The 22757-nt window shown below is 33.4% G+C and overlaps 1 protein-coding gene across 2 annotated transcripts in view; it reads left to right on the top strand.

Moving 5' to 3' along the window:
- Positions 1–9614: 9614 nt before the first annotated feature.
- LOC124359316 overlaps positions 9615–22757 on the top strand; it is a 32511-nt gene continuing 19368 nt past the window's right edge. Inside the window, exons 1-6 of one of the 2 annotated variants that reach the window (XM_046811979.1) lie at positions 9615–10109; positions 13124–13342; positions 14477–14580; positions 17639–17778; positions 18893–18978; positions 20980–21065. In XM_046811979.1, coding sequence (XP_046667935.1) covers positions 13136–13342; positions 14477–14580; positions 17639–17778; positions 18893–18978; positions 20980–21065 — 623 coding nt within the window. In that variant the 5' untranslated portion in view covers positions 9615–10109; positions 13124–13135. The remainder of the gene's footprint in view (positions 10110–13123; positions 13343–14476; positions 14581–17638; positions 17779–18892; positions 18979–20979; positions 21066–22757) is intronic. The other variant, XM_046811972.1, reaches the window with a different exon arrangement.

Consider the following 22757-nt stretch of genomic DNA (forward strand, 5'->3'; position numbering starts at 1 on the left):
AATGTGATAGAGGTTAAGTTCGGATGTTTTCTTGTTAAATCTTTCTCTGGAAAGTTTTGTTGGTGGTTTACTAAATTATTAACCTTATCTAAAAAGAGCAGTTATTACCGTTTTAGATAAATCTACCAGATCCTATTGAAGAAAAATCTAAGCATACCATAAATTTATTTGAACTTTATCGTCATTATACAAGTACATCCTGTCCCTTGTTTCTATGAAGGAAAGCCAAGAATTACCAATATTACAATAATGAACAACAGCATCCTGTATTTAAAGAGATTGGTTTTAAAAGATAATGATGTTGTTTTGGGAAGGTTGGTTAAAAAAAGGAAGAAGAAAAGGCATGGAATTAAAGGAAAATGGTTTTACAACAGAAATAAGTTCCTCATAAGCAGTGCAAAAAATATATAGGCTAGAAAAATTAAGGAAATGGGAAGGTTAAAAGAGGGAAAGATATAAAATCAAGAGAACTAGGGCTCGATGCCAAGGTCAAGGGGTCCGCAAAATCCTCAAGGACCTGTCATAGAATATCTGATGAGGAGATAAAAATAATAATCAAAGATTACTGGAACAATTTATCAGAGGAAAAACAAAATTATAGTTGCCTCGTTAGTAAAATGTGAACAGAAGAAAAGCACCAGAAACACGATTAAGAAGAAAAGCGACCTTGATTTATATAATGAAAACAACAGATAGAAAAGAACATAAAGTATATAACAAAACATTTTTTAATACGTTAGTGTTGGGAGAGTGGGCATTTATACTATGGGCCGCAAACTCAACAAAAAATACTCAAGACCATGCAATAACTGTAGCAAAGAAACAACGACCTAAAATAGGATTTAGTGATAAAAACCCAAGAAACAAAACAAAGCTAATTGAATTTTTAGATAGTTTGCCCAAACTACCTGCACATTACAGCAGGAAAAATACTTCTAAACTCTACAATGAACCAGTATTTGGCAGCAGATTGTCTGACATCTATGCTAATATAAAAGACAGCGTGAAAATAAGAATGGAGCTATAAAACTACCATTCAAATGTATTTCTTACAAAGAAGTTGAGAGTAAAAACTTAGCATTCCAACAGTCCAGAAAATGTTAATATAACACGTGTCGCAGATGAATATTGGGCCTTATTAGTGATGACGTTTACACCAACCATGTTAAATTAAAAGGTATAGCTAGACACGAAAAAAGTATTGACAAGGAAATAGCCATTAAAGGCACTCATTTTATTATTTCACAAGATGTTCAGGTAGTCAAAGTGTGCCCTAGTCTTAATACGTCTGTTCTTTATTTCAAAACTAAACTAGCCTGCCGCAACTTTTCAATTTATAGTACGAAATCTAACTGCGTAATATACTACTATTTTAATAAGACACAGGCTGATTTATCAGCTGCAACATTTGCCAGCTGCTTGGTAACTTTTCTCAACCGATAAACAGGATCTAGACAAAAAGATTCCAGTAATAATCTGGAGTGACGGATGTACATATAAAAATCGCAACTCAAATATGGTCAATGTACTTTTATTTTTTGTACTGAGTTTGTTGTTCGAATTACACAGAAATTTTTGGAGAAAGGCCTTATACATTTCATGGTGGTTGACTCCATCCACGCGATCATTGAAAACAAGGTAACAACCAACCAATACATTTACTACTGAGTATATGAAAATTGCTGCCTGTGCAAGGTCAAATCCTAATCCGATTGAGCAAAAAGAGATATCTTTTGACTTTGTCAAGAATTTTGTGGAGCATACTTTTCACATCTATGATAGCATTAGGCCAGGTCAAAAATTAGGGTATCGAATAGTTGCAGACATAAAATATATACGGTATAAGTTTAGTGAAAAATCAGTAAAATTAAGATCTTTTGATAATTAATTTATTACCTTACCTCAGAGAAAAAGAAGGAAAGAATTTGCAAAATAGCTTGTACAGCTTCACCAAGCTCAATTTAATAATATTCAATATTATGGAAGATGTTGTTACTGAGATAAATGAGCGTACTCGACGAGCATTAAACGTCATGGTGTATAATCTTCCTGAACACAATAGCCCTGATGCTAAGTGTAGAATTAAACATGATTTGGAACTAGTCACCAAATTGTTCAAAGAGTGTCATCCCAGTTTCATTAATGAGAGTGTAAAAACCTACAGTGTTGGCAAAAAAACTGGTGACAGGCCTAGGCCACTTAAAACGATCCTTAAGATTGAGCAAGATGCTTGCTTGATCTTGGCGAATTTCTCGCAGGAGTCTGCAGGTAAAATTGATGTGCAGTTATCAGCTGTCAGAGTTACCAGAGATCGCACTCCTCAGGAGCAGAGCTACCTCAAGTCTGTGATTTCTGAGCTGGAGTCAAGGGAATCTCTCGGTGAACTTAATCTTACTATTAAGTACATGAACAACATTCCACGTATTGTTAAGAGTACAAAAAACGCGTAGATTCCAACGGCTCCCCCTTATCTGTTTCTTGTTATTTTCAAAATGTGAATGGTTTGAGAAGTAAGTTAAACTCCTTGTCTCAAGCAGTAAGTACGTCGTCTTATGATATCATATCACTAGTAGAAACTAACCTAACTCCTGACATATTTGATTCTGAGCTTGGTCTTGCCGGTTTTCACATATTCAGATGTGATAGATCCTCACTTACCAGTGTAAAGACAAGTGGAGGAGGAGTTCTTGTTGCTGTACGAAATCGTATCTCCTGCATCAGGATTTCTACTAGCATGAACAGTATTGAATGTCTCTTTGTTTTATGCAAGTTTTCATCATCTACAATACTCCTTGGCATTGCGTATATACCTCCCAACCAACCCACTGACATGTATTCGGGTTTTCGAGACGCTGTGGATGAGATTCTTGGTTCCATAGAAGAATCTGCTGAAGTCATGCTGATGGGATATTTTAATCAGCCTGATACAGATTGGATATTCATGGACCTACAGCGATTTCTGACTCCTCCCTTTGTCTTATGGACCTTTCTTCTGCTTATAATCTTACACAAGTGAATGCTGTACCAAATTGCAGAGGGGTTTGTCTCGATTTGATTTTTACCTCTGTTGTGACGTCTGAGGTCGTCCATGCGCATGATTTACTTTTGGAGGAAGATAAACACCATCCTGCCTTGTTTTTTACACTGGAAGCTTTGCAGTCGTCGACCTCCAAGGTTCGGATCGAGGCATTGGATTTTCGCAGATGCAACCTAGATGCTGTGTTTCATGGTCTTCAGGCTCTTCACTACCCCACACTTAATGACTTACATGATCCCGAACAGGCTTTTAGTAACTTTAGTGATTACCTTGCTTCCTCTAATTAGGGCCAATACTCTTACTAAGAGTTTTGGTAGATCCAAATATCCAACGTGGTTTTCAAGGGAGTTAAGGAAAGCAGTTCTTAATAAAAAAATTGTTGCATAAAATTTACAAGCAGTCTTTATCACAATTGGACCTGGAGACTTTTCGTGGAGCTCGAAGGAAATGTAAGGATCTTACACGGCAGTGTCACTCTGATTACATCAGTAGAGTGGGAAATAGTATACCCTTGAGTATGAAATCTTTCTGGTCACATGTTAACGGACTTAAGAGTTCTCATAGTATTCCGGCACTGACCTTTGATGGAGTGGAAGCAAATGAACCATGTTTCCAGTAAATGTGAAATGTTTGCTCAATATTTTTCATCATTTTTTAGCAACACAGACGTCCCTATCCCTAAGTTTGAGTTTGGGTGGAATGAAACCATATCTGGCTGCTCGATAACAGCTGTGGACGTTCTCGGGAAACTGGAATCTCTTGATGCAAGGAAAAGTGCTGGCCCTGATGGTATTTCCCCTGTTGTTTTAAAGTTCTGCGCCCCGGTACTTGCTGTTCACTTAACTATTCTCTTCAGATGCCTACTTGCATCAGGGATTTTCCCATCAACTTTGAAGCGGAGTTTTGTCACTCCGGTGTTTAAGTCTGGTAGTAGAGGAGACGTCTCCGCTCTGGCCAAGGTTTTTGAAAGTATCATACTGGATAGCATATACTTCCAGCTCAAAAATCGCATTTGCTTGGAGCAGCATGGGTTTTTAAAGGGCCGCTCAACTACAACTAATCTGTTGATATTCCAGGAATATATAATGTCAAGTTTTCATAACTCTTGCCAGGAGGATTGCCTTTACCTTGATTTTAGCAAGGCGTTTGACAGGATTAACCACAGTCTACTTGTCGCTAAGCTTGAAGGTTATGGAATTTGGGGACCTCTGCTGCAGTGGATGAAGAGCTACCTCTGTGATCGCTCACTCGTTGTGAAGTGTGATGGCAGTGCATCTAGACCCTTCTTGGTTCCGGCAGGAGTTCTTCAGGGATCACACTTGGGCCCACTGCTCTTTTGCTTATTTATTAATGATATAGCTAGTGTGATCTCATCCAAGCTGCTATTATTTGCAGATGACATTAAGATTTTCAGCACGGTAACTTCTTTACAAGATCAGCTTGACCTCCAGAATTCCCTGGATGCAATTAACCACTGGTGCGGTGCAAATGCAATGGCTCTAAATGTGTCGAAATGTTTCATTGTCTCTTACACCAGAAGCAATGCCATAAGGACTTTTGGCTACAACATCAACGGATCCCCCATCGAAGCTGTGGAAAAAATTAAGGACCTTGGAGTTATCATGACACCTTCTCTTGGCCCTTATGAACACCTCATATACATTTACAACAAGGCTTCCTCATTGCTTAGTTTTGTGGTCAGAGGATTTCAGACGTCCCAACACCCTTGCCATACTATTAAAGTCTTTAGTGCGTCCTCTGCTGGAGTACTGCCCAGTCATCTGGTCACCATATCAATCAGGTCATATCGAACTTCTTGACAAACTGCAGGTGCGCTTTGTTAGACTTCTCGGAGTGAGGCTAGGATACACCTACCGGGATACTCCGATAACGGAGATCGAGGAGATGTTTGGACTACAACCCCTTCATGACAGAAGAAAATGTACTGATCTTGTCTTCCTGCACAGACTTGTCAGCGGATTGCTGGACTGTCCCTCACTTCTGTCAGACATTAATATCCTGATACTTAGAGGCACTAGATCGAGGTCTGTTTTTCTCAGAGGATATCAACGTACAAATTACGCTGCTCACCATGGAGTTAATAGACTTCTGCGTCTGGGGAGCCAAGCTACCCATATTGACTTCTTCGCCGATACTGTGCACGCCGTGCGAAGGAAGTTATGCAGCAAACCATGATTGGGTAGTAGTTTTGCATGAATATCCACCCTCACAATCACACACACACACACACCCGCGCGCGCGCGCACACACACACACACACACACACACACACACACACACACACACACACACACACACACACACACACACACACACACACACACTTTCACGTTACACCTTATCTTCAGTATTCAAAATTGTTATTATTTATCTGTTTGTTATTCTGTTACAATCATATACTTTTATCATTTTTATATTTATACTGTTACATATTTATCTCATTGTTACATTCTAATATATCTATATCGTTGCATGTCTGATACAGGGTGAGTCAGAAATATGGTAAAATATTTCAAGACGTGATTGTAGAGCTAAAAATAAGAAAAAATGTTATATAAAGGTAGTTCCGGAAACGCTCCATTAGTGAGTAATGGCTGGCGAAAGATTTTGCTTTGTTTTCAGGTCACCTTGAAATTAAGTGATTCTGACATGTTTTGTTCTTACTTTATAACTCAAATAAGGTGGATTTATAAAGGAAATCACCTGAAAAATCAAATAAAACCACTCTAGAGGTTGTAGTGTGAACAGGTTTTGAGAAAAAGTATGAAATTTACCAAAAATCTAATAACAAAAATACTGTCTTAAATGTTTGATGTCCAATAACATTGTTTACTGACCAATAAACAAATTGTTTTTCCCAATACAGATTGTATAGAATTTAATTCTGGAAACAACCATAATAAGCAAAGTTAACTAAATGTGTAAAAAAGATATGAAATTGACTCCTCGCGTACTACACTACACAGCTAACTTTTGCTGTTTTATAATAAGGAATGAGTATCTGATCGGTAACAGTTAGTAATAATTAATCATTTAAACAACAGCCGTTTAAACATTTCAAATAATAAATAATCAGCTGGGCATTTATTATTAGATGACATATATCACCTCATTGTTAAACAAAACAACAAACTGTAAAGATACTGTGTTTGTATTAAGTATTTTAACCAGTTATTCTCATCCATTTTATTAGTGACTTCGTGTTGTGTGTTTCATTTATTCATGGAAGGTAATATTCATGTGTATTTAAACTCTGAATTAGCAGACATGCATTTAATGTATGGTTTGAGACGATGCAATAGTACTGCAGCAAGACGTCTGTATCAAGAGAACTTTCCTAACCGCAAGTGTCCAAGCGCAAGATTTTGTGCGTTTGTTTCAGATCAACGCCTATCTGAAACAGGTTCTTTTAAGTCTTCGGATCATAGTAATGCAGGCATCGCCCGATCATGTAGGACTGTTAAATTAGAAGATTTGGTTCTTAATAAAATTTCTGATTATCCTGAAAAAAGCACTAGAGAATTGTCACTACAGTTCAATGTCAGCCAAACTAGTATTCGGAGAATACTACACGAGTACCAGTTACACCCATACCACTTCCTGCATGTCCAAACTGTTTTGCCACAAGACTACGCTCCCCGTGTTGCTTTTTGTCGATGGCTTCTGGGAACATGTGGTGATCCAAACTTTTTAAATACGTGATGAGGCTCACTTTACAAGAACAACTATCATTAATTCCATAACAACCACGCTTGGGCAGACAGAAATCCTCATGCTATCAAACCTAATAGCCCACAACATCAGTTTTCAGTAAATGTTTGGCTGGAATCTTAGCAGATCATATAGTCGTATTCGTGCTTCCTCCCAGGCTTAATGGCGTGGTGTACTTGAACTTTTTAAGAGACGAGCTACCTAACCTGTTTGATTATGTACCTCTGCATTTGCGCCGAATCATGTGGTTTATGCATGAAGGGGCACCTGCGCACTACTCCCTGGCTGTTCGTGGACACCTAAATGAGAGTTTCACAAATCAATGGATAGGCCGAAGTGGACCAGTTTCATGGCCAGCAAGATCACCGGACTTAAATCCTTTGGACTTTTATCTTTGGGGACATGTAAAAACATCAGTTTACTCTTCCCCAATAGATACCATTGAAGAACTCCGATTAAAAATTTATAATGCAATAGAAACCAATAAGCAGACACCTGGAGTTTTTGAACGGGTCCGAAACTCGATGAAAAGACGCCTGAACGCATGCATTTTGAACAACGGAGGTCATTTTGAGCATCATCTTTAACCTTCTAGTGAGACTTACAGCGATTGTAGATATGTTTATTGGAATTAAAAATAAAGATTTGAACTAAAAATATGTTTGTTTTTCACCAGCTGTTACCAATCAGATACTCATTCCTTATTTTGAAACAGCAAAAGTTTGCTGTGTAGTGTAATAAGTGAGGAGTCAATTTCATAACTTTTTTACACGTTTAGTTAACTTTGATTATTATGGTTGTTTTCAGAATTAAATTCTCTACAATCTGCATTAGGAAAAACAATTTGTTTATTGGTCATTTAACAATTTAATTGGACATCAAACATTTAAGACGGTATTTTTGTTACTAGATTTTTGGTAAATTTCATACTTTTTCTCAAAAAGTGTTCACAATACAACATCTAGAGTGGTTTTATTTGATTTTTCAGGCGATTTTCTTTATAAATCCACCTTATTTGAGTTAAAAAGTAAGAACAAAACATGTCAGAATCACTTAATATCACCAGGTGAACTGAAAACAAAGCAAAATCTTTCGCCAGCCATTACTCACTAATGGAGCGTTTCCGGACCTACCTTTATATAACATTTTTTCTTATTTTTAGCTCTACAATCACGTCTTGAAATATTTTACCATATTTCTGACACACCCTGTATATTTGGTATGATTGCTATGTATTGTTATTAATTATTGCATAATGTCCTCCTTGTGTTATCTGTTATCATTACTAGTTTTGTTATGTTATTGGATTGTTGTTACCACAGTTATTAGTCATTGTATGTCATCTTGATTAGTTTTATCCTTAGTTAAGTCAACTCATGTATAAATGGTGGAACCGTTGGAAATAAAAAAAATTTAAGTTACACACATTGACACCACCTTCAACAATTTCTTTTCAACTAGAGACTGCCATCCTTTTTATGGCTCACTTATTCATGGATAGGTCTTGTAGCTAAAATATTTTTGAAAAGTTAATAAGTGAATTGTTTGTGAGTGAGTCAAATGATGTTTAAAAATTACCCTGATGATTATTTTCTTATATACTAATATATTTACTTTTTAACTGCTCTTTACTTTTTATATCCAAATATTAAGTTAGAATAGAGTAATAACAGTATAACAATATTACTGTAATGATATTGGATTGTCTATCTGTTATCTATTAATAATAGTTAAAACATAAAATGTGTTTTATAGCTTGGTCAATAATATTATATATTTTAATTGTGTCAATGTAGTACCTCATTGTACTTTAATGAACATAAAAGAATCCATTGAAAACAAAATGGGTTTCCTTATATGTTGTGACACCAATCAAGTGAAACCTCGTATCATCTTGTATGTCCTCATATAAGTACCAAATTACAGATATAAAAGCGTGTGTCTGTGTATGTGCTTTAATCTGTGTGTTTTTACTCTAGTATTCGTGTTAAATTTAAATCAGTTTAGTTGAATTAATTGGAACCGATCAGTTTTATATCACAATAGGCTACTAAGTAGTAGCAGCTATTGAAATAGTTGCTATTAAAATCAGCCAAACTCATATTCTAGTAACAGCTATTCCGCAGCTGAAACTATGCTAGTTGAAGGAACTGTGCTCGTATCTTTTCATTAATGGAAAATGCCATCTGTATGTATTGAAAGAAGAAGATAATGAAGAATAATTTTGATCTTCTTTTGAAAAGTCTCTTCTTCAAGAAACAAACTGGTATCTTTCAATTCCTTCATTAGATCTTGAACAGCGCATGTTTTAACGCCCCGTTTCAAAACCTTGGAAGAAATTGCATCCTTAAGGCACTAATATTTGTTATATGTGTTCAAAAATGTAATTATACACTCCCCACAACACATGGAAACACTTATTTTAAGAACAACAAAAACAGAGAGCGACGTAAAGACAGCGAGTACGTTTTACCACTTATCGATATTACGCTATTAAACAATATCACTATCTCACACTCAGCTATAATTCGTTACTGGCGGGTAACGTGACTCACTAGCCCTCGCGGAAAACAGGAACTCCAAAAGTAGGATATGTCCCTTGAACGTGATTTTTTAACTAGCACGCTACAGTCAATAGCTACTATGCATGTGTTACTAGCTGCTAGTAAAGTAGCATATGTGATATAGCCATAATTGAACAAATTAAATGATCATGGTTCAATAGTTAGAAACGAAATGTATACCTCTATACTGTATCAGCGTAAAGTGAAGAATAAGAAGTACTATTCAATTTAATCATCTAGTACATACATAATACTTTTTCTTTCCTCTATGGACCCAACGTTTTGAATTCAGTCAGTTCAGTTCAGTTCAGTTTGAGTTTAAAACTTGTTTAGATTTCATTTCAATTCAGTAATGTAAATGTAATATTTAATAATTTAGGTTTAGGCTAGACAAATATGAAAGAATTTACAACGAAAGTGAACTGTCGGAAAATGATTCCAAGGATCATTTTTCCATTGGATATATTTTCTGTCGGTTATTAAAATAATTCTGACGAATGCAGTTTTTAAAATTATGTCGGTAGTATTTCTATTAGAAACAGCCAAATTATTATCATAACATTTATTAGACCAGTTTTGGAGGTTAAGTTTATAAATGTATACTATACGACAAGAATCAATTCTATCTTAACAGATTCCGTTTGACTGTTAATGTAGAGAATGCAACAGGTATGTGAATTTAAATCCAAAAAGGTGATGTAGGCTATCATTGTTTAATTTATTTTACATTTCCGGCTGCAGTTTAATAAGAGGCCATCACCACAATAGAATCATAGGTAGGTATATCCTTAAAAACAGTAAAAACTAACTAAATGTTAAACTGGTTTGTTTGTTATTGTTATAGACACACAACATGGATAGTTTTTATGTAATTTAATTCGTGTCAACATTTTTTTCTATAGTTTAGATAATCGTAAATATTATTGTGGTGGTGGCTTCTTATTACACTGTATCCCATTTGCCTTATCAAAATTTAAAAATAAGTTTCATTCACAAGCAAGGAGGCTAATTTAATTTATTATACTGGTTTTCAACAAGTCCACAACTGTGTTACATCACTAAATCAATTTTTACTACTTTTCAAAAAGATTTATAGTTCCTTATATATTAAGCCTAATCCGTTGAAGAAGAGTTTTTAATATGCTGCTATAGAATGTAAGCCGTGAAAAGTGTTGGACAATATATTGCTGCTAGGCTGAGATACCCATTGGTTTGTCCCTGATTTAAGCAACACGTTGCTTTTTGTCTATCTAGTGGGCTATAGGTTCTTGTGGCAGATATTTAAACTAACTAGACAGAACCCTTCTGGCGAGCCTTACTATATTACCTGGAAGTCAAATTAAAGCATGTTGGGCTTGTACACCTAAAGGTAGTTACATAGTGAGGAGGTGTAGATTTAGAGTGGCATCACATGGTAAAAGAGGGCCCCTTGCTGCCTTAGCACTGCATCATCTAATCTACTTCATCTATATTGAGAAATTTTTATCTTGGGTTGCTTAACTTTTTACAGGTTTGTTCATAACTCTACACACAAAGAAAAGGGTAGATTAGCTACCACTTTTGCATTTGGTACTAAATTAATTTTTTGCCCTTGTGATATATGTGTTATGGCAATTGTAATTATAAATTAGTTTAAATAGTATTATACATTTCATGAAAGATTGGTATGGAGTTTGCCAGTTCTTTGCATGGGGCAAAACAGTAGCACTGGCACTGAAGTCTTTGAGTAGAGTTTGATAAGCGGACCCAGTTTTTTATATCAACAAACATTGACAAACAATATTACTTAATTATAACTTTCCATATAACCAACCGATACAGATTTTTTAATAATAACTAACTTATATCAACTATAAACACTTTTTAGATAATAAATGTATTTTATTTTATGGATAATAACAGAAAATTGAAAGCTCAAAGTTTAAAAAGTGGCATATTAGCCGACCTGCGTGTCATCTCTCTTAAGTATTTGTACAACAGAGAAGTACGGTTTTTCAGGAAAATGCTTCAGGAAACATCTTCATCTTAACAATTTCACAAAAGCAGTTAATCATTGTTAGCCAGGAGAAAAAAATTGTGACTGTTTTGTATTTAAATGTTTGTTATATTATCGTTTTGTTATTATTTATGAGTTTTTCCTATTTCCAGTTCTAATGGTTTGTTTAGTCATTATAGCTCATTTATTACTTATGAGATTGTCACTATGTTTATTGTATTAATTATTTTAATTTCAAATATGATTGACTATTGATATGTTGATATGATTTGTAGACGCATATTCAGTATATGAGTATTAAGTATCGATGTTTATACTAATCAATATAAAAAACCGGATCTGCTTATCGTACTTTACGGTCCTGCATTATTATTATTACCATCTACATGCTTAAAATTGTCACAACAAATATAATTTGGCCTATTCTTATTAAAATCATGTAGGTGATTTTCTTACATTGTTTCTCTACTAAGAAACATAGCGTATTGAGTCCATTAAATGCTAACAGAAAAATAGTTGTTGAATAAAAATTGTATTTTTAAAATGTGAATGATATCTTTGAAATTATATATATAAATCTTTCAATTTCCTGTACAGAGAGTTCTAGAGATAGTAGTATATATTCTACAATAAATCCTATAATACACATGATAAAAATGTTTGATGGACCAATATTCTGTAGGTAATTAATTTACATTTATTGATTAACAGCATTAATGCAAATATGGAGTTAAGTTCCAATACTAAGAGATTAAAAAAGAATGTGATGCTCCAAAAACATAAAATGTCCATTTTAAGTTAAAATAATTTTTGTAATATGATTATGATTGTGTAGGCTATATGTAAACAATGCAAGTGATCAAACAAGTTTCAGACAAATTTGTTAGTCCTACTTAAATAATAGCAATCCAGTGAAAATTCATAATTGTAGGAAGTTGTATTTGAATGGTACTGTAATTGTAGCCTAATTGTAATTTAATGTTATGACTTACCAAATGGACAGTGTAATTTTTAACTTCGGCATGTAAATCCAATGTGTGGAATACCTCAATGAGAATGTTCAATTTGTTGTTGTTAGTTGAATCTTTAGATTTTATAGCTAAATTAATTGTGATTTAAAAGTTAAAAATAATGTTTTTTGAAAGAACAAATATTTTTCAAAATTATTTTATATATTTTCTTTGCTTCTACTCCATTAGATAGAGGTAAGCAAAATCACATTTAAAAAGATTTAAATTCATTTAATTTTTACTTTTGACCGAAATGCAATTGTTAACGATTATTTTTGTGGAAGTGTAACATTTCAAGATTAAAATATTAAAAATTTGTGTATATTTATTATGTTGTTTATAAAATTTAATTCAACAAATTATGCCACAGAGTTCAATCCAATCTAGTGGTTAAGCAGGTTTATTTCCAATGATAGTGAACCTGGTTTCCCAACGCTCATAAAGTTGTAATCCAAATGCTACAACAAGGTTGGTGTGACATTTAGTTGTTGGCAACGCAGATTGTACTACTAAAGTGTTTTAAAATGCAAAAGAAAGAAGGTCTTCCAGCAAAAACTTCATTCCGTAACTGGTAGTAGTAAAAGGGAAGGAACTTTCTGGAGACGTTTCATGGTAATTTATGATGAATACAAAAATGTTTCTTCTGGTTTATGAAATAATTTACTTAATTCATTAGTAGGCTGATTTGTAAATTAGGCATATTACTAGAGAGCAATTTTGTATGAGAAAGAAGATACTACTGTTTGTAATAGCACAAGACTTAAATAGTATCCTTTAATTTCAGCGAAGTACCACAATGTGTGATACACCAGTTCGGCATGATGAAGTTCCCTTCACGAGAACCAGCCTTCGTTCCAGGGTACTGATCGCAGCTGGTAATAACAGAGCAGCAAAAGAGAAATTAATAAGTGCTACTGCTATACCAGAACGGAAGGAAAACAGAATAAGAAAAATTCACTCGCTAGTAGAACCAAAGGAGCAAATCTGTGTTGCAGTAGAGAAGGTAATTGATCATCCAAGTTTCGACTTTTCTAATTTATCTGAGCACCTAGAAATATAATTGTTTAAATGTATTTCTGGTCTGCTTTTTTGGCCGATTTGGTTATATTTAGGTCTATTTTTTACTATTATAAATAGTAGTTCTTATAAGTAAAAATGAGTTATTTAGATAAAAAAATTTCATGCATCTTTCAGAGACATTATTTTAAAATCATTCACTGGACTAAACTTGGGCATGTGTACGTAAATTTATATACTGAATGTTTCATTCTTTCTTGAATGAATTCGTATTTATACTCATGAATTTTATTATAATACAGTTTTAAAGTTTCAGATATAATACACTTTTTTACAAGACATTACCTAAGAGTGTTTCAGGTCCTAGTGTTGTATCTTTTCCTCTTATTCTAGTTTTCTCAAGTCATTCCACCACATAAGGGATTGAGATGAAAACAAATTTATCTTTGTTTTAAATTTGTGACTCAGGATCTCTCCTATATTATTTCTGAGTGACTGACTGAGAAATTATTTTAATTAAGATATGATTTAACTTTTCTGATTTATTCATGTGTACAGTCTTTGTCGAGGCTCTACCAAACAAACCGTATGCAACCCTTCATTGACAAATTTGTTATGGTTCGATTGAAAATTTAGATAATAAACAGTGTGTTTTTTTCCTTAAGGAAGTACCTATTTCTTACTATACATACTTCGAAAATAGGGAGATTGTTTAAGACTTCTACCACAATGGTTAGACGAGTGGAGGAAGAATTATTATTTATTATTATTATTTACATTATTTATAAAAGTGTTATCCAAGTTTCTTCACCAGACCTTCGGTTGGTATAATTAAGTTTTTCTCAAATTCTATTATAGAGATATTGATGTAAATGGACGATTGAGGAAACTGTCTACCGTCATTTCCTTATTTTTTTTATAGTTAATGAAATTTACCCAAAATAGAAAAATATTTCACTTTTCATAAAGTCTGGAAAGTTTAGTAACGAAAGTTAAAATAATACATTAAGCTGTTTAGTTTTAACCACTTAAATGTTATTTTACTGGATAATCCTAGTTAAGAAAACTTGTTTATGTTAAAAAGTTATAATCCGGCAGTCAAAATATAATATATTTTTAGGATGAAGATATGAATTCAGTAGCAGGCAGTAATGCATCTCTAATTGCAATGGATCAAAATGACATTGAGTTGGCAACTCCATGTGATAATATTAGACCACTTAGGTAAGAAATATATTCGATTAGTAAAAAAATAATCATTTCTTAATATTTAATACAACAATTAATTTTGTATTATTTGTTTAATTTTAAAAAGTTTATGTATTAAATGATATTAAACAAGGTGTTCCGTAACTCTCTTTACAAAATTATATCACTATATATAGACATAACATGAGATATTGGGCCATAGACAATCCTAAAGGAGGAGGTTAACTACCAGAAATATCAGACTGTGAATACATGGTGTGGATTACTAGGAAACACAATTATTGGCCCTCACTTTTTTGAAGGAACGCTTATTGGAAACATGTGCGATGATAATAGATAAAATTATGTAAATAGCATGTTCAATCACATGGCTAAAAGATATCCATTAACCCGGGATCACTCGTGCGTTAGATAAATTCTAACGGTTTTAACATTTTTAAGTACAACATTGGTAAATATCTATGTACACCATTATAGACTCTTCTTTGCCTTTGTGGGACTTTTCCGATTAAGAGTTGGTACCACTGTGAGGGTAAGCGGTGGTGGGGGGGTCACAATAGGAAGTGAAAGTGGGGGTGCACGCCTGTCAGTGTGAATCTAACATGCGAGCGGGCGCGTAACTGCCGTTGTTAAATTTTTTTCTAACGGCACGAGTGTTTGCACACTTGTTGTATTCGAACTATGGTGATTTTTAGTGTTCACTTATTGTTATATTGATAGTTTAGTTCTGTGGACTTTGAAATTATGGAAGGTGTAAGTTATTTTCGAATTCTGGCTTGGCTGGAAGAAGAGAATGACATAAGTGAACAGGACGATGAACTGCCACCAGAGGTGTTATCGGACACAGATTTGGAGCCAGAATATCAACCTGCGAGCACTAATTCTGAGCACTCAGGGGAAGAACTAGCCCAAGAGTTGCTGCCTGCAGACCAGCGTGTTCAACAAGTAGGTGCACCCCTAAGAAATCCAAATTTAAATGCTAGTGTTTACACTGGTAAAGATAGATTTACTACGTGGTATGTACACAAACCAGTGTCAATGAGTACTAGGATACCTAGAGAAAAGATTGTAACTAGGTTGCCTGGAGTGAAAAATGTAGCCAAAGGCTGGAAAAATGCTTTAGATTGCTGGGGATTTAATTTCCCTGATAATTTGATTGAAGAAATAGTACTCTATACAAACCAACATCTTACAGTTATGAGCCAGTCATATAGCCGTGGTGTGAGAGATATTTCCCAAACAGACATCATTGAGATGAAAGCATTTTTTGGTGTTCTCTACATGGCGGGAGTGAAGAAAGGGAATCATATCAATATAGATGAGCTGTGGAAAGATGATGGCACCACCCCAGAATTTTTTCAGCTGTAATTTCAAAAAGGCGGTTCCAAATAATAGTTCAAGCCTTAAGATTTGATGACAAAACCACCAGGGTTGCTCGAAAAGCAGAGGACAATTTAGCCCCAATCCGTAAAGTTTCTGAGACATTTGTTCAAAAATGTACAGATGCATACACTATAAGAGAGTATGCAACGGTAGATGAGATGCTGGAGGCTTTTCAAGGTAGTTGCAAATTTAGGGTTTATATACCAAATAAACCTGCTAAATATGGCATCAAAGTGTACGCACTTTGTGATGCCAGAACATTTTACACAGCAAAGCTAGAGGTTTATTTGGCAAAGCAACCTCATGACCGTTTTTTGTACCAAATGATGCTCATAGTGTTGTAATGCGCCTTATAGAGCCCATTGACAGAACAGGGCGGAATGTCACTATGGATAATTTCTTTACCAGTGTACCGTTAGCCAACAACTTGTTTATGAATCATAGATTGACTATAGTTCGCACTATAAGAAAAAACAAACCTCAACTTCCAACAGAGCTAACATCCATTGAAGGGCGTCCAATAGGTAGTTAAGTTTTTTCATTCGGGAAACCACCCAACAAATGTCTTCTGGCGTCATATATGCCAAAAAAGGGTAAAAATGTGTTTATGCTTTCAACAATGCACAAAGACGATACAATTGTGAAACCAGCGGCAAGCCTTTTATAATCATACTAAAGGAGGCGTTGATGTAGTGGATCGACTCAAAAGTGAGTACAATGTCTCTCGAATCAGCAACAGGTGGCCATTGACACTATTCTTCGCTTTGTTGAATATAGGAGGAATAAACTCTCAAATTATATACAAAGCAAATACACAGGAGAACTTAACAAAACGTTTCTACCTGACCCAGCTCGCCAGGTCTCTAGCGATGCCACACCTTGAAAGGAGAGTCTCCCTCACCAACCTTTCTATTGGACTTAGGCAAAAGATCCAGCGAGTGGGCCAATTTCCACCGCCGCCGCCACCTAGACAGAACCAAGACAACACTAAACGGCGCTGTGCCTTTTGTCCCCTGCGGAAGAACCGGTTCACCCAACACCAGTGTCACGTCTGTACGTCTGCCATCTGCAAGGAGCACACTGCAAGGACAACACTTACTTGCCAGCAATGCAGGGAAAGGGAAGACAACATGGAATAGAAAATATGTATTCTTTAACAATATAAAAGTTTTAAATGGGATTAATTTAAAATTTTATAAGAATATGTATTTTTATTAGTAAATAAGCATACGAATATTATATTTAAATTTTTTTAAATAGTAAAGGGCCTATTTAATTGCTTAAAAATAGTTTGTTTCAATATATACAAGATTTAGAACAAATATACTGCGTTTTATTTGAAGAAACCCACAAATATCATTTATTAAACAAATCTAACGTGCAAGTGATGACGTGATTTTAAAGGGCGTGAGTGATTTAGTGAATACAGCTTTTTAAATTTTTATAATGTCAGTATAATAGGTTTACTCATAAAAATTTGAATGCCATGGTTATAAATACATGTGGCTAGATATTTTCTCAAAATTAATTGAAAATTGCTAAGCATTCTTTTTTGTCAATTATAACTACGTATATCTGTCTTTATAATGTAACATGTTAGAAAATAGCAATGGGATTGGTTCAAGATCATTGAAAGAATTGTCTACACATATTAAATATGTCTTATTAAATCAACTCACTTTTATTATAGGCCAAAAACTATTCACATGGAGGAGGAAAGTGTTATGGATTTCCAAAAACACTCTACTCCAAGAGCAAAATTCCCAGTGAGAGCTGTGTCTTCCACACCCAACCAAGAGACATTCAATGGCAGTAAATTGGCAAGAAATGGTTTGTAATTATTGTGTTACAATGTTAGCAGACTTACATATTAATTCTTTCTGATATATAATTCACTGTCCAATTTTTCATAGTATTAGAAAAATTTTATTTGTTTCGCTTAATCTGCAACCTAAGATAGTGAGTGTAAAATACTGTATAAATAAAAGCACAAAACATTAACTCTACTTAAAAAAAAACAAGATATCAAGGAAACGGCAATGCTTCATAACTTCTATAATAACTAATAAAGCATGTGAAATATATTTTATTTATATTATGTTCAGATACAAACAAAAATGTGGTGTTAATTTGTGTATCCTAAAAATTGGTCTTTTATCGTTTTCTTGAATATCTTTGTAAACTCAATAAATAGGCTAGTTGGGTTGACATTTTATTTGTCTGATTTCTCTTTACAAGTGGAATTAACTTAGCTGATTCCTATATGTCCAATAGAAGAATTTAAAGAACAATTGATCACTGTTGTTAGTGATATGCAGTATCAGTTTTCTTAATGAACCAAATTGTCTTAGATGATTATACAGTTATTGTAATCTGGAGTTGATTCTCTGTGTGTGCTGCTTGTGTACAATGTTTGGTAACTATGCTTAGGTTGAATACCAAAGTGTAAGACATAATCCGTGCCGCCAACTACAATGTTCCCCCTGATTCTGTTATACTAGCCAAGTTGCATCATATGTGAAGTTAAGTTCCATGTTGCTGTAAAGCTGTGTTGATTTTTAATGTACTTTTCCAATGGGAAAGTGTTGCTACTTTTAGTTTTACCTCAAATATTTTGTTGGATTTTCATAGTGCTGTTTACATAGTTGTTGATTCTGGATTCTTAATTAGTAGGCAATTCTTTTAGTTGGTGTATGTAACCCCTCCAATAAGAAAGATAATTTATTCACTACGTAGACAACACATCAACCAATACTAATAAGTTTTTATTTTTGTAAGGCCTTTTGATAGCAAGGCTATCTTCATTAGACACATCACATTTAGAAACTCTTATAAAAATCATGTTAGTGTCATTCTTTACTCTAACTTAGAAATCAGAATTAAAGAACTAGAGGAAATGGCTAGTATTACTTAATTTAAATATGTGCATTTTTTTAATTTTCAGTTGCTACACAGACAAAATTTACCCTAAGTACTAGAGATAAAGAAGAACTGAGTGATGATTTGAAATCTTTCTGTAGTAACATGGAGGTAAGTTCAGCTTTATTCACTGTGTCTAGAAATGTCAATTGATTTTTACTTTTATTTTATTTGAAATTAAAGTGATTTTGATTGTTAAAACTCTGTAACAATTTATATATTGATTCACTTGTTTTATCTGTCAGGATGTTTTGTTACAAAAAATTGATGACAAGGAAATTTGGTACATTTAGTGTTCTTTATTCTGTGGTCCTCTCCGATTAGTTTGCTGTGTTATTTTAATTCTTTACCGTAGACATTTAAGGACCTAATAAACTCAATATTAGTTTTAATTCTAAGTAATTAAATTTACTGGCCATGATAAGATAGAGAAACTGATTGTGAGATGTACAAAAGTATGAATTAACTGAACAAGTGTAACCAAGAAAGTGATATCTCCACCCTCACTTATCGGTCCAATCCATATCAGCCGCTTTAGAAACATCTCCGTTCAGTGCCTCAAGCTGTAGTAGTTGTACTGTTATTTCATTAATTAAAATTATTAAGGAAAAGTAGATACTACAACAAAACAAACTTGCAGCAGAATTGGTTCTCACGGCTGTTGTAGTTAATTTATGTTTTCCTAACTATTCAGATTTTAAAGAGAATTTGAGACATACTTATTGGTATGTGGTATACATATACCAAATAACATCATTTTTCAAGTAACTGGTTCAGCCAACCAAACAAAACCGTATTATGCAATAAAACAATGTTGACCTAGACGATGTATTGCACACTTAGTCAACAAAATTATGTAGAAGTGAAGCACCAAAATAGAGGCCTTTATCTCAATAGTGTACTACAGTTATTGATATATCTTTAAATACATCATCGCCTATCCAGGGGCTGGCTGACAAAGGTATTAGTAAATTGTGACATCTAATGTGTCAAACTGACATTTTACCTTAATATTAATGACTGATTCTTGATAATTATTCACATTTCAACTAGCTTGTTTCAACACAGATTTATCATTGACTAGCCATGAAGTGATGGAAAAACTTACAGATGCAAGCAGGTAATGCATGCACCATGGACAAGACAATAATGTTTCAATATCTTTAGCTGTTATCCGTATCAGTCGTTCATCCTGTATTAGCCACTCCTAAAACATTTCCTTTCATTACTTTAACCCCTTTAGTGACAATGTATATATATAAGGGCGTTTGAAAAACTACCTAGAAAAGTGAACGTCCATGTACACAGATGTTGTGCACAGTATCAAAGAATGCCAACGTCCGTATATACTACCACAATAATTTTTTAACGTATTATAAATTTGTTGGTATGTAAACAAAATGAACTAAGTTAAAACAAATGCATTTATAGCAATATTGTAAGATTAATCAGCTATTTAATGTAAAAAATACAAAAGAGTGATAATGTATCATTGTAAAAATCTTATCATTACTTTGGCAGTTTTTTAAATATTAATCATTGAAAGTAAATATTTCTATTTTTTACAAGTACATTACATTTAAAAAGTAGATTTGTTTTATAGTTTTTAAGAAGGAAATTTATTTTTCTGCTAACAATTAAGAAACATTAAAAAGGTTTAAATATTTGTAATTTTAACATATTTTTTAGTAAAAAACTGCAAAATTACTGAATTAGGCTTGGTACCCTATAGTAGTTTGGGGTGGAAATTTCCCAGCATTCTTGGAAATGTCTTTTAATATTATATGGCCTTGCACTAAAAGAGCTAACCCATAGTGCTATGGTTACAGGTAACAGTGTTAGGACTTTAACCATCAGAATTAACAACCCACTTTAATTGTGAAATATGGTGAAGAAAAATCTCTTATAATTGTGTTATTGAATTACAAATTGTTCCATTTTTACTAGACGTATATGACTGGAAGCTCCAATTACCAGACAACACCAGAAGCTTATCTATTTTCTTCATTCGCCTCATTGTCATTACAGTATAACAAATATGATAATGTAAGATATTTTAAGACAATTTTAATGATAATTTTAAGACATATTCTAATATTGGATTTGTTTCAGGTATCATTGGAAAAGAATAATCAGATTTCAGATTCCTCTCCAAATTCTTGTGCTATGTCAGTATCCGATTCCTCATCTCCCTTAAGGTTTGTTTTCTTGAAATTTCCTCAATAATATTACCTTGACTTTATTATATTTTAATGTAAAAAATCACTTATAAATAACTTTTTTGTATTAAAAACTTATATTTTTAACTGCATTTTAAATGTAACACTCTCAACGAAAGATCAAGGAATTGTTAGAGGACACACTAATTATGGCTATATCATATTATAAATTATGACAGAGTATGAAAACGATTATAATTTTTTATCAGAACAATAATGTTTTAAAGAAATAAACATTTTAAAGATTATTGATTGGATGCATTATTGACTTCTTGTTCTGGTATGGAATTTTCAGTTTTAATTTTCAATCTGGATTGGAGTGTTGATTAGTTATCCACTTGAGGAAGCGATCAGGTTTAAAATCTCAAGATGTAGTGTTACTGGTTTTTTTTTATCACAATCTGAGTAGCATAATATATTATGGTAGTTGAGGGGAAAGGGGTGCGATCGTTTGACTTCATGGGGAGAAAAGTGAAGTGAAACCCAACTGAGTTATTTAACCCTTTTAGTACCAAGGCCCTCGCTACGAGACGATGTAAAAAATACGCTTGAGTGCCGAGAGTCTCGCTCTAACACGATGCTTACCTACACAAAATATACCAAGAGTCTCAGAACGAGACAATTTCTATTTCATTTGTAGTACCTTTATAACTTATCCCATACTGGTTGATCAAAGGCCAATACAAGAACTGAACTAACCTTTTCGACTGTTATTTCTACTTTATACTTTTGTTAGATGACGTGAACATCCACAACACTTTCCCAGTTGGATAGCGGTGTAATGACAAGTAGCGGAGGGTTTTTATAGTTATGCATTTAAAATGTTTTTAATATTAGTTACTAGAATTAATTTAAAAAGTGAAGAAAGTCAGATAAGAAAACTTTTAGAAGATGTTTGTGCCTGTGATACGTTAGAGTGCCCATGAAGATAGTTTTGTTTGAAAATTGCCAGAGTAAGGTTATGTTGTTTTTAGTTTTGTTTTAGTAAGTGATGTTCTATTACACATGATTTTGCATTGTTTTTAAATGGTCTTTATCATTAAAGTATTTAAATTTCAAAAAGAATTAAAAAAGAGCTTTTTGTGGTGAATAATTAACTGAACTAATAAACATAATAAAACTCTGTGCTTTCAGTGAAACTAACATGGAGAGCTTGATTAATTTTTATATTATTTTGTTTATGGTACAATATTAGGTTATTACACATAATTTTAGGTTGTTTTAAATGCTATTTATCATGAAAGTATTGAAATTCCAGAATAAAATTTCATATATTAGTATTTTAGCTCAAAGTGAATTTTGTTTATGTGGAAAATTCGTTATCTAAAGCGATTTTTAATTATATATAAATCTTATTGTTACATATTTCTAATGCACAATTCATTTAACTTTCAAAAGAATTCAAATGGGCTTGTTATAATGAAAAACAAATTTTAAGTGAAGTTTTTTCCAAAACGTTTCATTTTAGTAAAGATGATCTCTAGCACTTAATTATTTTACAATTTTGTTTATGGTACAATATTAAGTTATTACACATGATTTTAGATTGTTTTTAAATGCTCTTTTTCATGAAGGTTTGAAATTTCAAAATAACGTTTTTTATAATAGCTATTTAATTTCAAACTAAATATTTATTTTGTTTCCTTAAAAATGTTGCTGTCTGAAGTGATT

This window comes from Homalodisca vitripennis, chromosome 1 (genome assembly GCF_021130785.1).
Source record: "Homalodisca vitripennis isolate AUS2020 chromosome 1, UT_GWSS_2.1, whole genome shotgun sequence".
Lineage (NCBI taxonomy): Eukaryota > Metazoa > Arthropoda > Insecta > Hemiptera > Cicadellidae > Homalodisca > Homalodisca vitripennis.